The sequence below is a fragment of the Puccinia triticina genome, chromosome 7A (genome assembly GCF_026914185.1).
Source record: "Puccinia triticina chromosome 7A, complete sequence".
NCBI classification, from domain to species: domain Eukaryota; kingdom Fungi; phylum Basidiomycota; class Pucciniomycetes; order Pucciniales; family Pucciniaceae; genus Puccinia; species Puccinia triticina.
Window position 1 is genome coordinate 6,216,644 of NC_070564.1, and position 14,733 is coordinate 6,231,376.

A 14,733-nucleotide genomic window follows, 5' to 3' on the forward strand; every position below is an offset into this window, starting at 1 on the left:
AGCTCACAAATATTGTTCAAAAATAGTTCCTGCCTAGTTTTCTTTCCTCATTTATCAAACTAATCCTGTCGATATCTCAATTATTGTTGACCTCTCCTCATTGTAACTTTTGCTTTGCAATTGCTCATAAATTATGTTGTTATTATTCGAAACGTCACTCTTGCACCCTTGCGAGATGATGGTAGGTTTTGCAACTGTACATATTTATTTATGTCGGAATGCGTCCCTCCTCCCCTCAGAGTTGAACTTTTAGGGTCCACGGGCTGGTGACAGTCGCGGCCGACCCTGCCGTGCCATGATTTTCTCCATTTTTTTTTTCATAGTATCGCAAGCCCCCAAAGTTGAAGACATTGATTCTCTGATTTCACTATTGCAAGATTGTTATTGGAAGACGGAACTTGGGCGGCAAAGCACAAGCTGCCCGGATTTTTGTCTGGATGGTTTATGCATGTGTTGTCTCTCCGACTCCCAGACCTCCATCAGCTATCAGGTTCATGTGTCCTGATCGGAGTTTCGAGAACAAGCTGGCGATTTTTCTTGATGTTGTCCATCTCTCAAGTGATTTGAATGACTTGATTGCACCGGTTCTGTGGTTTGATACCAATATCCATCAGTTCAGCTGCGCGGAATGAGCGATGCGGGGCTGCATAGTTGCGCAGGCCGGACCGGACCATTTATCCGATCCGGAACCCCGCACAACCCGCACGAGTTGCGCCGGCCTCGGGTCCGCCATCCAACCAATCTGCTAGAACCAACACCACAAACATCACCCAGAAGAACGAACTAGGAAAAACAGGATGGCCACAGCCTCGGCACTCGGAAAAGTCTCGAGAGAAGAGTTCCGGCGTCAAAAGGATCTCGACGCCGCTCGAAAAGCCGGTAATGCCCCAGCCGAAGTGGACGAAGATGGGAATGCCATCAATCCTCACATTCCTCGTAAGCTCTTCAAATCCACCGCAATATAAATGAAGAAGAGCCTACAAATAGATGATTATCCTAATTTTTGCTTTCATTTTCTCTAACCCTCAAAAGAATTCATGGCTCAGGCGCCTTGGTATATGAACACCGGTGTCCCATCTCTGAAGCATCAAAAGGGGAAAGAATACAACGCGGATCCTGCTAAGCTGAAGGAACAGGTTTCTCGGGGAATAAAAGTAAAGTCGTATAACCTACATGCCACTTGATAGATAACTGAATCTAATCTTTGATTAAAAATATCTAGGTTCATGCAGCCACCAAGTACAGAAAGGGGGCATGTACTAACTGCGGAGCGATGAGTCATCAAGTGGTCGATTGCCTCGAACGACCCCGAAAGAAGGGAGCCAAATGGTCGAACAAAGATATCGCACCAGACGAACTAGTGCTCGGTTCAAAGGACGAAGAGGATTGGGATGCGAAGCGGGACCGATGGGATGGATACGATCCAGCTGAACACAAGAAGGTCGTTGAGGAGCATCAAGCACTTGAACAGGCCCGACAGAAGATGCGAGAGGAACAACTCGACAAGAGCACCGATCTCAAGGAGGTCAAGAAAGTCGCCAGGGCCGGTAAGATGGCCAAGAAAAAGACCGCCGAAGAGGAAGAGTTCGGAAGTAGTGACGAGAGTGACGACGAGGATGAGGATAAATATGCCGATGCGGCCGACCAGGCCGGGCAGAAGATGGACGCTAAAACCCGAATGACCGTTCGAAACCTTCGGATTCGTGAAGATACTGCGAAGTATCTCATGAATCTCGACACCGAATCTTCCTACTATGACCCGAAAACTAGGTCGATGAGGGAAGCCCCCAGAGTCGATATTGCGCCCGAAGATGTCAGTCACCCTGATTCTTCTTTTTTCAGTCTTCCTTTCAATTAACATGCTATAGAGTACTAATCCGACACGACCCAATACGATTATAGGCCAAATTTGCGGGAGACAATTTCCATCGAGCGTCAGGAGGTGCCTCGGAGGTCCAAAAGCTACAACTCTTCGCGTGGCAATCGGAGCAGCGAGGAAATGACGTGCATATCAACGCCAATCCGACGCAGGGTGAACTACTGCACCAGGAGTTCTTGAAAAAGAAAGAAAAGCTGAAGGAGACCAGTAAAGTCGGCATCCTCGAACGCTACGGTGGTGAGGAACATTTGGAACGGGTGCCTATCGAACTCCTCAGCGGGCAAACCGAGAGCTATGTGGAGTATTCTCGGACGGGTGTGGTTGTTAAAGGGCAAGAGAGGGCGAAGGCAAAGTCGAAATACGACGAAGATGGTGAGTTGATATATATATATATCTCCTGTTTGACCGAGTTGCACTTGCTGATCCATTGTTCTTGCTTTCTAAATTATTGTGTCCAGTCTATCCGGGTAACCACACCTCTGTCTGGGGTTCGTGGTACGACACGACGAAGATGGTCTGGGGATTTTCCTGCTGTCACTCGACCACAAAGCAATCGTACTGTACCGGCAAGGCGGGGATAGAAGCGGCGAACGACCAAGTGAACGCGACTGGGACCCGTGCGCTGGGCAGCTCGAGCGGGGGTGGGGAGAAGGGCAGTAATGGGGGAGAGACCAAGAGCCTGGTGCAGCAGATCGAGGAGAACATCAAACGGAAAGCCGCCGAGGCCGCCGGAGCCGGGGACGCCAAGGGAAAGAAGCGGGCAGCCGAGGCTGATCTCGCCCGTGAAGAACGCGAGCGCGAGCGGGACGGTAAGAAGCGCTTGGACGGCCGGGCCGACGTTGGTCAGCTTGATCGGGACAAACTCAGTCAAGCTATCCAGGAGGAGAAGCGCAGGAAGAAGATGGAAGGAGATGAGGAGCTCTCGTACAATGCTCAAGATGGCGGTGATTTTGGGATCACCGAAGAACAGCTCGAGGTAATTTTTCGATCTCATCTCTTTTGACGGCTTCCTTCTCCGTTTTCACGTGAACTTACTGAAACTTTTTCTCCCTTTTCTCTCTCGCAGGCATATCGAATGAATCGTGATTTAGGCCACGAGGATCCAATGAATAACATCGCAACAGACGAGCTGCTTCCCCTCTAACCTCTCACCAACTGGACTTGCCTCTGAAATGCCAATCTTTCTCCTCTTCAGTCTATTGCTGTCTCCTTCCTGCATTGGCGTCACGTTAAACTCTGTTGTAATATATCGAAATCCATCATAAGTATACGTATGGTCACCAAGTCCAAGAATCCAAAATTGATGCACGAGTTGTGTCCTCTATGTTAGCCCTCCAAAGCGGGGAACTTAGTGTGAGGCAGCGGTGGATGGTGTCCGCACGCAAACCCCATGTGTGAAGCTTAATACACTCGGACAGGTTACACCATGTACTTCTGCAGTAAATTGTCATCTCCCTCCAGCTTTCTGTCTCAGATATTCGCGTCCACCCATACAGGCTGAGACTGATCATTAATGTACCCAACGCCAACCATTGCATTCAAACCAATAAGATAGAAAAACAACACGTTTGGGGGTGGTACTTCAATTAGCAAAATCTAACTGAAGAAAGAAAAGAAAGCACTGATGTTAACTGTATTGCATACATATATGGGTGTATTTGGTTTGACTGAAATGGCGAGGAGGGTAAAAGACTCTAGAGGCTGACCTCTATGGGATTTGATGGAAGGTATCAACATTTGGGAATAAGAATATAAAGGAAAACAAAAAAAAAACGTGATTGCAGGAAGGAATTTTCGGTATTTAAGGTATTCTATTCATATTTCAAGCTTTTTCCACCATTGGAGTGTTTTCTTTTTGTTTCTCGCATTCTTTTCTTGGAAGAAAGAAATCCGGATTAGTTTATTTTTGTTTAGGTCGGTCATGATTATGATCATCATATTCAGGCATCTTGTCGCCCAGCGATTCTAGTTGTGGAGTGTTGATTAAGAGTGGGTTCTTCTCCGCTTCGATCGGATCATCCTTATCTTCACCATTTTCCGCAAGTTCTCGTACTGCGATTTCGCTTTCACTGAAACATAAAAATAAAAAGGAAATCGATAAGAACGTGTCCAAAAATGGATCGGTTGAAGAAAAGAAAGATGGGGACAAACTCGATATCAGATCGTTCATCTTCAGCTCCATTTCCCACAATGACGCCCCACATGATCCTCAGGATCAGCCACAGCCAAAATAACAAGAGCACCTCCAAGAACGAGAGCAGGGCTAGGAAGCCGACCCAGAACCAAGTGGATGCGAATTGTCCTGTAGCTGGGTTCCAAACCCATTCAACATCTAATGGTAGCTCGGCATAGATCGACCAGATTATCTTCGGGAAGATGATGTGTCGAGTGACGATCCAAGAAAGCACAAATAGCGTGAACATCCCATCGCACATCCATCCGCCTCCCAGATAGTTCAGCATTTTGGCCATCTACATGTGTGTGCATCATGAATCAGTGTCCCATTATTATTGTTATTGTTATTATTGTGCTATCACGGCCAGGTATTCCGACTACTCACGCAAAGCAAAATATCCGAGAAGTCCATGGTGGTGTGGATAGCTGTTCCTGTTCCAGTGAAGTTAATCGCGTAACTTCCACAGACCAAGAAACAGGCGACCAGATGATCTGGAGAATTCAAAATTATGCATGAGACAATCAAAAACAAAACAAAATGAAGAACCAAAACAGTCAGTCATCACTCTACTTCCATTTGCTTCAAGCACCGGTAATCGAAGAAAAGGAGCCGGATATAACTTGGAAAGTAGTGAAAATGACACACGGGTGAGCATCTGGTAGTGATCTTTTCGAGGTTTTTCGAGGTTCAAAGTAATGATTTGTTGGATCCAGAAAGCGGCTTGAGAAAGATAGTAGAATTTGGTCAGAGCTGGGATAGAGTCACGCGGATGATCTGCCCAATATTGTCTGATGTTCAAGGTATAGATCGGATCTGGATACTCTGAGAGGATTTTCTGGAGTATTTTAAAAACAAGTGAGGTGGTTGGGTGTGAGACGTGTTATATTTAAAGAAATAATAATTTGAAGAGAGAGAAAGGCTGACCACGCCGATCGTCCAAAAGATTGAAACATAGATCAACGTCCAGCCTTGTTCAGCGAATCTGACAAGTTTGCTAGAGTTTTTCCGAAGACCGAGCCAAGTGCCGATGGGGGTCCAGATGAATTGAATCGAGAGTTCTCTGAAGGTGAGCCAGAGCAAGGCCCAAAAGCTGACAAAGTAGATATCATCGTTCCCTTTGAAGTAGAGGCCATTGACCGGGTTCAGATAGGAAAGATAGATGAATTTCGGGATCGGATTTCGGTACTGGATCGTCGGTAGTCTGGTCTGGTATGTGGATAGGGACTGTGAGGATGGATTGGATAAGTTGGGGAGGGAAATGTTGAGGGCGATGATGACGGTAGTAATCGAGATCGCAGTGACTGGTAAATTTCCCGTTAAATTCAAGAATGGTTGTCAGTGAGCGGAATCCTGGCAAGGCTATCAAGTTTCTAGCGAGAGATACTCAACTGAGTTGCCATTCAGCACAGACTTGGACGAAGCCCCTGTGTGGTCGTGCGGTATACCTGACGATTCGAGTAGCCATATCTCCGGTGTTTTGTGTTGTTGGATGAGAAAAACGTCCAAGTGGACACTGCCAAGTGTTTGTGTCCTCCAGATTCGGGGCTCGGGCTCGGCTTTCGATCATCGGGTATCTCCGGGTGCCTCAAAACAGCGCTTCCGCAGATCTTTTCCCAAACAGCTTCCCACTTCAAGCAGCATGGCTTCGTGACTCGGGATGAAACACGCTGGGCGGCGCCACTCTTAATGATGATTACATGCAAATGAATGTTGTTTCAACTACAGATATAATTTCAGGCTACCAAGACTGTCATTAGTGAAAAGATCAGCTCATGTTGGCACCAATTAAGCAGCCAAATGGTTTTGAGAATTTAAGCAGTCCTAATCTTCTGAATACTGGCACCAAAAAGAAATGGGGATGTATATATGATACAAAGCCAAAGTGGATAAATTAAGACTCAGAGGGGAGGTTTTTCAAAATCCGTGAAGTTTTTATGGATTTCTTTCACCTGGATGATGGATCATCATCTATTTTATCCTCTCTTCACATAAATCTTGCAGTAAATTTCAAAATCATCACGGTGGCTTTTCAAAGCTTTTCAAACAAGACATCTGCAATTTGTTTCAAGAAATTTATTACACATTTTTTTAATTGTGAAGTGAATTTCTGAAGAATAAATCAAGGATGTCAAAGGCTGACCATTCTACTAACATATTTTGGTGTTGATTTTATTTTTGTTTGCTGTTTGTATATCATTATCAATAAATAGTGTTTAAGACACCTGGGACTATCAAAGAAAGTGAGAGTGAAGCAATAGCTGCCTTCCTTCTCTCCATCATCATAGAAGCGGCACCTGCCCCCGGGTCTTTCCCTTTTGAAGCCAAAGTACTTGCATCTTTTCCTGGATTTTGGAAGTAAATTCATTCATTAAGGTTTTTATTTGATCAGACCTCCTATTGCTATAATTGACAGATTATCACACCAAAACTTACCGTCAACTGATGCTGAGTTTGCGCTGATTGCGGCCACTTCATCTGCCGTTCTTGTCGGACCTTGTTTCAATGTCCCGTCTTGTCCTGTTTATGGGAGGTAAGTGGATGTGGATTTGTGGAGATATAATTTTGAATAATTGGACACCAAGTCGAAAGCAAAATTACCACCACTAACCTCCGGCCTTGAAAGAACCAGGCGCAGACTTGTCTCCTGCTCTAGCTGCATCTCCTGCTTTAGCCGCAGACGCCGCAATCGGCGGTCTAGCCGGAGGCTGCTCGCCGGCACCGGCGCCAGCTCGCAGGTTTTTGGCCTTTCCCCCTGTCCTTTTGGCGTTCTCGACATATTTTTCAAAGGTTTGATCTCCAGAAGTAGGCGGATTGATAGCTCCAACCATTCCCTAAAAATCAGGATCGAATTCAGCCTAGCGGAATAAAAATCTACATATCATCCAAAACTTCATTTCCTGGAATAAAATTCGAAGAACTCACAGCTCCGCAATGAGGCAGGCAGTGGAACCATATCGGGTCCGGTAACAAAATTTGTATTGTCCATCGCGGAAGATTGCTGTTTGCTGTCTTGAGCCTACATGGTGTAATTTGTGAGATCAAAACTGTTTTGGAAAATCGGAGTCGCTATACAAAGAAGAGACTTACTCAACGCTTTGCGTCTCTGTGTTGAATCCAGGTCCTGTTGGTCCGATTGGGACTTCACAAGGGTTCTCGAAAGTTGACTGTGAGACGGTATGATTCTTCGGCTATTGGGAGATATTATCATTTGTCAGGATCATCGTATTCAAATATCACTGATCGGGCACGTGGGTTTCCTACAAAACCTTTGAAAAAAAAAGAGAAAATCTAATCACATGGTATTCAAATGTGACCGTATCCCCAACATTTACTCGGACTGTCGGTGGATTGAAAACCTTGGCCCCATCATCACCCCCTACTTTGATTACGAAGTTTTTCCCTTGAGGGATGGGTTTCTTAGGGTCTTCGGCTTTTGGCGGAGCTGGGGGCGGTCCCTGTGAGGATAGTGGAGTGACGATGCTGGCCCAAATCACTATTACTACGAAGAGTTGAGCTAGCTTTGACATTCTCACTATGATTCAGAAGCCACACCGGATGAGTTGTCGTCAAATTCTGGTCTTTAATATGATTAAGTTTGTTGTATTTCGAGCCTTCGTGCAAAAGCCTGCTTCATCTTGGTAAGTTTCTTCAAGTCGTGGAGAATCAAAATTCAACAAGCTCACCAAAGATACCAGTACGAATGACTCGATTAACCCAGTAAGCCAGTACTTGGGATTCGACGATTTTAGAAGAGTCTGGGGTAGTCCAACTCAAGGAATGTATCAATGGGAATTTGTGGAAAGGAAATCAATCACTTCCACTCCTCAGATTACACGCGCAACACGATATGCCCAACAATGCCAGCCCGTATCTGAGGAGCAATCTGCTACCAGGTCCCGGTTGCTGAGCTATTCAAATTGGTTGAACTTTCATAGGCCACTAGGAAACCAAATCACTTTTCCAACATAACAACAGCTCTTCGCGTCAAATGTCCCCAGCTACGACATATTGCTACTGGGTTCTTCGTTGTACATTTTGTGCATATGAGCGATTAAAGGGCGAGCGGAATATTTCATCGAAAAATTATTCATCAACCATATAAATTGTCGCGGAGTTGTGTGGACGACCGTGCGGCTGAACAGTGGCGATTCCTCGGTTGATCGCGAGGCCTCGTGAGGCTCGGAGCAGCGAGATGATCCCAGACAAATTCAATGGCGGAGCTTGGAGACCAAGGAGTGTGACTCGGAACCGTTTAAATATCTAAATGCTCAAGAAGTAGGGATTAAAATGCCTCATATCGGGTCAGGAACAGGAAGGGACTTTTAATCGGGCATCGTTCACAAGCAAATGAGTGAACAGGTGTGTGAAACCCTTGGCACCGCGCATGAATCTGTGCGTTTCCAGCTCGGCGCCGGCGTCCCGGTCCGCCATGAGTCTTTCTCAACTCAGTCGACCGATACCGGCATCCGAAACCAAGCACCTCACTTTGCTAGAATACCCGTTATGGCCTCCCATCGAAGGTTACTCGATTGATTGTGGTAATCAACGAGTGGCTCGCCTGATCCAGAACGATAATTGCCGCACATCAACCGGCTCAACCCTTTGGCTTAGCTCACAAGTGAGTGATTGAAATATCTCCATGGAGATGGATGAAATCACCATGGGATTTTACTGACTCACACATCTTTTTCAAATGGCATCTAATTCATCCTTCCCCGAAGATTCTCTCAGCCTATCTCTTGGCTACATTATCGAAAAATGTAGTTCGTGCAAAGAGAAATCATTCGTTGAGAGCTATAGAGGTCGGGGCAGGAACAGGTACTTGATAAGCTTGAATCTTCTTGAAGTCAGGACAATCTGAACTGTAATATTGAAATATATTTCTCGGTTGTTTGATTTGGGAAGGACAGGATTATTGTCTATCACACTTTCAGCCCTGAGCTATACAGTACTAGCCACCGATATTGAGCCCTCTCTGACTCAGATCTTGGTGCCGAATGTTCGTAATTGGATGGAAGATAATAACTCTTCGACCGGAAAAATCTCGACATGTCGTCTAAACTGGAACCTAGAGCTTGATTGGACATCGATCAACACGGCCTTTTCGAGTGGCCCCAACGATAAGGCTCCCGGAAACTTGAATTCGAGGTCTCTATCTGTCGGACAAACACAACCTTTGGTAGACGGCGATGGACTTGCTGCTACTCCGATCGATTTGATTGTCTCAGCGGACACAGTGTACGCCGTGGAACTGATCCGTCCGTTGTTAAACACACTCTCCACACTCTCGGCTCGGTCACCGAAGCCACCAATGATCCATCTTGCCCTCGAGCGTCGCGACCCAAGTCTGGTGGACAAATTCTTCCAAATGGCTGTTGAGATGGGATTCAGAGCAACTCAGATTGAACCCAACCGTTTGCGTAAGATGGTTGAGAGTATGGGCTGGATCGATGAGGACTGGGAAGCGGTCGAAGTGTGGAAGCTTTCCATGAAGCAGAAACGTGGTGTTTGAAACAAGTAATTACTCTAATGGCCCGCATTTCTCCCCGAACTTAGCAAAAATTCCTGATCTTCCAAAAAATATGATTCTTTTACAGGCTGGATGTGTTGCATGTCAACAGGAAATGCCTTGTAAATCTTTTTGTCCAACTCCTATGATGCCTCCCACCATTCTTGGAGGCTGGCATTTATCAGTATATGTGATCATCTATTTTTTGGTCCAATAGGGTTGTTTTGAGTAGACAAGGTGATGAAGAAACTGTGATCTTTTTGGATAGCATGGAATGTTCTAACAAGACATGAGTACATTTTTGTCAATATGATTCTCCAAATCTATTTGGCCGTCTTTGGCAGCGTCATATTACGCAGCGTAATGTTTAAAACACGCTACCCTTACATATTGTAAAACACAAATTTTTAGGATAATCTTTTGTAAGTAAGCTGTCATAAAGCTCGACAGTTTACTTCCAAATGATCAAGCCAAAAGATGATGATTTACATGATGCAAAGGGACATGCGGTGATTATTTCTTGCGTGATAATCACGCTGCCAAACACGGCCTTCAAATTTAGATTGAGGGTTTTCTCCATGAGGAATTTTTATTTTTGCTAAGCATGATTTTTTGCAGGCATGCATGAGAATGATGTATCACCTCAATGACTGGAATAGATCGGTCATCAAGAGGATTGATTCCTTCGGATGGCCGGGTGTCTCAACCCGGCCACCTTCACCGCAGCGCACCCCCCGCGTGCAAATAGGTTTTAGGGGAGCTGGTGGCGCACATGGGGCCTGAAGTCAAGCACGCTTAACGACATAAGCCGAGGAAGTGTCAAGGACATTGATGTTGTTGTGAGATCCACTATTGTTGCTTTCTGAATTAACCACATCCCAGCAGCGCAACCTTAGGCAAGCATCCAAAGGGCAGAAGTGATTCTCTGTACTGGTCTCAAGCCAAGTTGGCCAATTCTACCAAATTAAGATATAACTATTTACAACTCATATTGAAAAGATAAGTATTAACCTGCTTCAGCCAGTGCAAATGCAACGGGGGAAATAAGGTGATGTGTACAATGGGTAATGCTGGAACCGGTATCCGAAGCACCAGGGTATGCCACGCAGGGTGCGCTCCAGGAAGCCTCCTCAGGTAAACTGCACCTGCACCTGCACCGCATCAGCCGACTGCTTGGACAAAGTTAGTCTGACAACTGCTTGGGCTACGCTGTCCAAGCGGTTGATTTCTGTTGTGCTGGCGGGAGTGCTGGGATAGTCCAGTGGCGAAATAAAAGTGTACCTCATGACAATTATTGAGAACACCAAGCCCTCTTCACTTGATGCAAGCACTGTACTAACTTGTTCAAGGATTAAATGAGGAACGACTGATCGAAAGGGCGGCTTCGTAGACCGTGTACATGACTGCGGCATTTGGCACAACCCGAAGGAGATGTGGCGATAGTCCGCCATAAAATGCTTTAAGCTAGATAAATGTATATAATTAGAATTTGAGGTGTTTCTGCCAAAAATCATGCTGAGCCAAAACAGAAATTACTGACGCCTTCCTCTGCTAAGATTACCCGGAAAGTGGCAACGAGGCCGACGTATTTCGATTTCGCAGGTGGTTGAGGTGGTTTTTGCCTCATTCGAGTTCGAACGACCTATCATACATGTTGAGAATAGATAATTAACTTCATGAATATCAAAACTTTCCCAATCTGATCGGTAGCAAGCTTTTTACTTCATGGGGGTATGTGATTCCTGTTGCAATTAGTTTGGCGGCACCAGCAGCAACCATTTTGGTAGACCATGTTCCTTCTTGACGGTTATCTCGATCCTCTATGAAATGGGATCCCAGGCGTTTGAACTTTTCGTAAAGGGTCCATTGAATGGTGCCCTCGGTGACACCCAAATAGCTAGCTGATAGGCCGCGATAAAAACCAGGGATACCTTCTTGACGATAAATTTTTGAGATACAATGTAGAGAATTGCCGAGGGGACTCAGGAGACGTTTTGAAAGGTTAGAGGAAGTTGGAAGGATCGGTGAACCGATGGAAGGTCGTGCAGGAGGGTCGATCGCCAGGGCCCCAGTGCGTACTGCGGAAGGAAACGGTGTATTGGAGGAAGGTACATCGAGTTGAAGCCGGGTTTTAACGACCCAAATGGGATTGGTAGCTGTTGAGGTTGCAATACCGGCGGTGATAGCCGAGAGGATGTGTACTAGAGTCGAAGAATTGTCAGAAGTGGGGGTGATGAGGTTACAATAAAATTCTTTCCCCATCCCATAAACGTAAAAGTTGATGGCTCGGGCTGGTATTGCGCCGACTAGGGTCGGGCCAAGGCCGCGGAAAAGTGCTCGGAAACCCTCGAGACGATGGATGTCACTGAGAAGAGCATCAAGCAGATTAAATCATCACTTGCATTTTATCAATTTCAACGGCACGTGCACTCACCGAATGATCTTGCCAGTATCGATGAAATGGTAAAGCAAACGATTGGAAGATCCAGTGGTGGTTACGGTTGTTGTTGTGGGCATTGCTGATGATGGGAATGTAAACCGGGTAATTTGAGAGCGGTCAGCATGGAAAGTAGAAGATTGAAGTCTTGTCTTGACCAGATCAAATGGCGCGGTCACTATAGCGCCGCACATTCCCCCAAGCCTAAAACGATAAGATTTTTCAACGACAATTGAGAAGCTAAATCGCCCATTGAGCGAAGAGGACCCACCCGCCAGCGACAAAATGCACCCATCCGGGTGGATGGATCTGGCTTGAGTTCTTTGAGGATTGTTCCGGGGGTATCTGAGAGGATTGACGTTCAGCAAGTTTCGTTGAAGATGAGGGATTCATGATGTTTCGTATGTAGGCGGTCTTCCAGGTTCAACCGGGCCGGTAAGTAGGGCGAGATTCTTACTGCAGGCAAAAAGAGTCTTGCAACCTTGGCCGCGGTACGAATGGATTCGAAACTTTGCCCGCAGCGGCTAAACTTGTGCGCAGCTGTAATCCCGGACGCGGACCCTCTTCGGGGGATCCAATCCGCTGCCACGTGGTAGGCGCGTGGGTGGGCCGCGGATAACTCCTTGGCCCATTTTCTTTTCACTTTTTCAACAATGCTTGAAGGTTAACTAGTTCCTTCCTATTGTCTAGGGTGACCTGAAAGCTACTGTTGTAGCTCCCCAAGTCACTCGAGTATGGGATAAGGGGGGAAGAACTCCTTCTCCTCTTTCTCTTCCCTTCTCTTGACTATCACTCCGCGGAGTGTGTCGCGGAGCTAGTTTGGAAGTAGAGAGAGTGAGGAGGCCTGCTCTACTGCCCTGGTAGGCAATATGCTGTAGCCTCCTGCGAGATTCTTCTGCACAAAGGTCTGAGCCCGACCCACCACTCCAGGGCCTGGAGCCAGCTCAGACCTAACGCGCCCTTATCCCGGGTGAAAACCTGTCTGAGATTCGCCCTTCACTCTAGGGCCTGGTTTTTCGAGGTTCATCTTACCAGGAAGATTTCCTCGGCGCCCCTTGCGCAACGCGCATCATAAACATTCCTATAATTTTGATATAAAGTGTATTACTATTTCCTTGCCTCTTCACTTCTTCAATCTTCCTCTGTCGTTTGCGTGATCAACAGTTCCAGGTCCCTTGGGACCTCAATCCGTAGTTGGTCTCGCCCCCGATGTCCCAGTCTGATCCCTCTGGAAAGCGTATCGGCTCGGTTCTCCGCCGACGTCACCCGCTTTGCTATCAAGTTGATTTCGAATTCAATGAGGATCTTTTGAATCTTCTTCCACTCTTCATTCACGAACCGGTCTTTCGATTTCCGTTTCAGGACCACGCTTTCTGTGGAAGTATTATCTGTCCACACAATGAATGTTTTTCCTTTCCTGGCGCCCAGCTTCAGCAACATTAGGAGTCCTAGCCGCACTGCTACCGTCTCCAGCCTTGATATTCGTTCTTCTTCTAACTCTCCATCTATCCCCTTGTCTAATTCGTCCATGGACCGAAGTCGGAACTGAGCCCATCTTCTTCCTATTAGCACTCCAATACCGTAGCTCGTCGACGCATCTCCAACCCATCCTATCTCTGTTGGGTCTTGCCGCGCTATTAGTCTAGTATGTGTGAAATTCTTGAGTGTTGTCAGCCACGTGTGCAAATCTTCCTCGGTGTCTTTCGGTATCGGGCGCTTCCGCTCCTTATGTACCCAGTTTTTCAACCAACGGTACAAGCCGCATAGATAACACCTGAGCTGTGGTAACATGTAGGCGACATGATTTAATCTTCCAGCGATTATCTCTACCTCCCCATACAAAAAGGATGCCCCTATCTCTAAGAAGTATTGGATTTGTCCGATTCGCTTCGCAAGCTTCTCTTCCGGCAGGCGGACGGTTTTGTTGACGCCGTTCCAAATAAAACCAACGTACTTCTGTTCTTCAAGAAACGGCGAGTACTTTTCTTTGTTCGTTTTCACTCCCAACTCGTCCGATCTTGCTATCACGTCTGTCATGAGCGTTGGGGAGTCTATTCTCTTGACGAATAGGTTATCATCCACCCATTGGAAGATTTGTACTACGTTGAATTCCGCTAACATTATCTTTTTCCACGTGTCCGCTGGCCGTCCGAAGGAACCGCATCCCGCCACGCCGCCGAAAGTGATTCGTGTATCCAGCAGTATTCCTCCATTGAAGTCTTTCGCCATCAAATATGGCCACTGACTAGGAGCCGTTGGGATCTGGCGATAAGCCTTTTCCCAGTCGAAGAGCGCTAGCAGTACCGGCTCCTTTTGGTTCTTGAGGAAGGTTGCAACTGCGTCAAAATCGTCCCACGTCGTCTGGAAGTCATTTGAGTCTACAAAGGAGTTAACAGACGGGATTCCGATCTTGCCATGTGGGAACAATAAGTCGTTTATCGGCCTCAATGAACCGTTGCTGTTCACGACCGCTCCGAGTGGGTTGGTCCGAAAAAATTTGAACTTTTCTGCTACTTGTTCGTGGCTAAAAGGGCCAAACATCCTTTTGGCGCCTAATTCTCTTAGGATAGATTCTTCGATCTTCTCCTTTGCAATCATTGCGGATTCATGGTTCGGCGGGCTGTAAAAGGAGGCGCCTCCTGGTAGTTGGTGGTGTGGAATCCCTTGGTCGAATCCGTGCTGGAAGCCATGTAGCACATCTTGGTATTTGGGCAGCAGATTAGCGTTTATGA

The 14,733-nt window shown here is 46.5% G+C and overlaps 5 protein-coding genes across 5 annotated transcripts; 2 read left to right on the plus strand and 3 right to left on the minus strand.

Moving 5' to 3' along the window:
• Positions 1–797: 797 nt before the first annotated feature.
• On the plus strand, positions 798–3,023 carry PtA15_7A686 (uncharacterized protein; the record flags this gene model as incomplete). Its single annotated transcript, XM_053171318.1, has 6 exons — positions 798–936; positions 1,033–1,154; positions 1,223–1,813; positions 1,903–2,251; positions 2,338–2,855; positions 2,946–3,023. 6 exons carry the CDS (start codon positions 798–800, stop codon positions 3,021–3,023), a joined length of 1,797 nt encoding a protein of 598 aa, XP_053022512.1.
• Positions 3,024–3,779: 756 nt separating this feature from the next.
• PtA15_7A687 (uncharacterized protein) lies at positions 3,780–5,622 on the minus strand (the record flags this gene model as incomplete). The annotated part of the gene is made up of 6 exons (XM_053171319.1): positions 3,780–3,948; positions 4,031–4,350; positions 4,440–4,546; positions 4,701–4,890; positions 4,980–5,356; positions 5,445–5,622. The coding sequence occupies 6 exons, from the start codon at positions 5,620–5,622 to the stop codon at positions 3,780–3,782; spliced, it is 1,341 nt and encodes a 446-aa protein (XP_053022513.1).
• A 632-nt stretch (positions 5,623–6,254) lies between these two features.
• On the minus strand, positions 6,255–7,582 carry PtA15_7A688 (uncharacterized protein; the record flags this gene model as incomplete). The annotated part of the gene is made up of 6 exons (XM_053171320.1): positions 6,255–6,397; positions 6,489–6,572; positions 6,664–6,886; positions 6,978–7,071; positions 7,143–7,243; positions 7,352–7,582. 6 exons carry the CDS (start codon positions 7,580–7,582, stop codon positions 6,255–6,257), a joined length of 876 nt encoding a protein of 291 aa, XP_053022514.1.
• A 902-nt stretch (positions 7,583–8,484) lies between these two features.
• PtA15_7A689 (uncharacterized protein) lies at positions 8,485–9,567 on the plus strand (the record flags this gene model as incomplete). Its single annotated transcript, XM_053171321.1, has 3 exons — positions 8,485–8,673; positions 8,777–8,873; positions 8,990–9,567. 3 exons carry the CDS (start codon positions 8,485–8,487, stop codon positions 9,565–9,567), a joined length of 864 nt encoding a protein of 287 aa, XP_053022515.1.
• A 1,341-nt stretch (positions 9,568–10,908) lies between these two features.
• PtA15_7A690 (uncharacterized protein) lies at positions 10,909–12,394 on the minus strand (the record flags this gene model as incomplete). Its single annotated transcript, XM_053171323.1, has 5 exons — positions 10,909–11,028; positions 11,105–11,206; positions 11,287–11,929; positions 11,999–12,205; positions 12,273–12,394. The coding sequence occupies 5 exons, from the start codon at positions 12,392–12,394 to the stop codon at positions 10,909–10,911; spliced, it is 1,194 nt and encodes a 397-aa protein (XP_053022516.1).
• Positions 12,395–14,733: the final 2,339 nt, after the last annotated feature.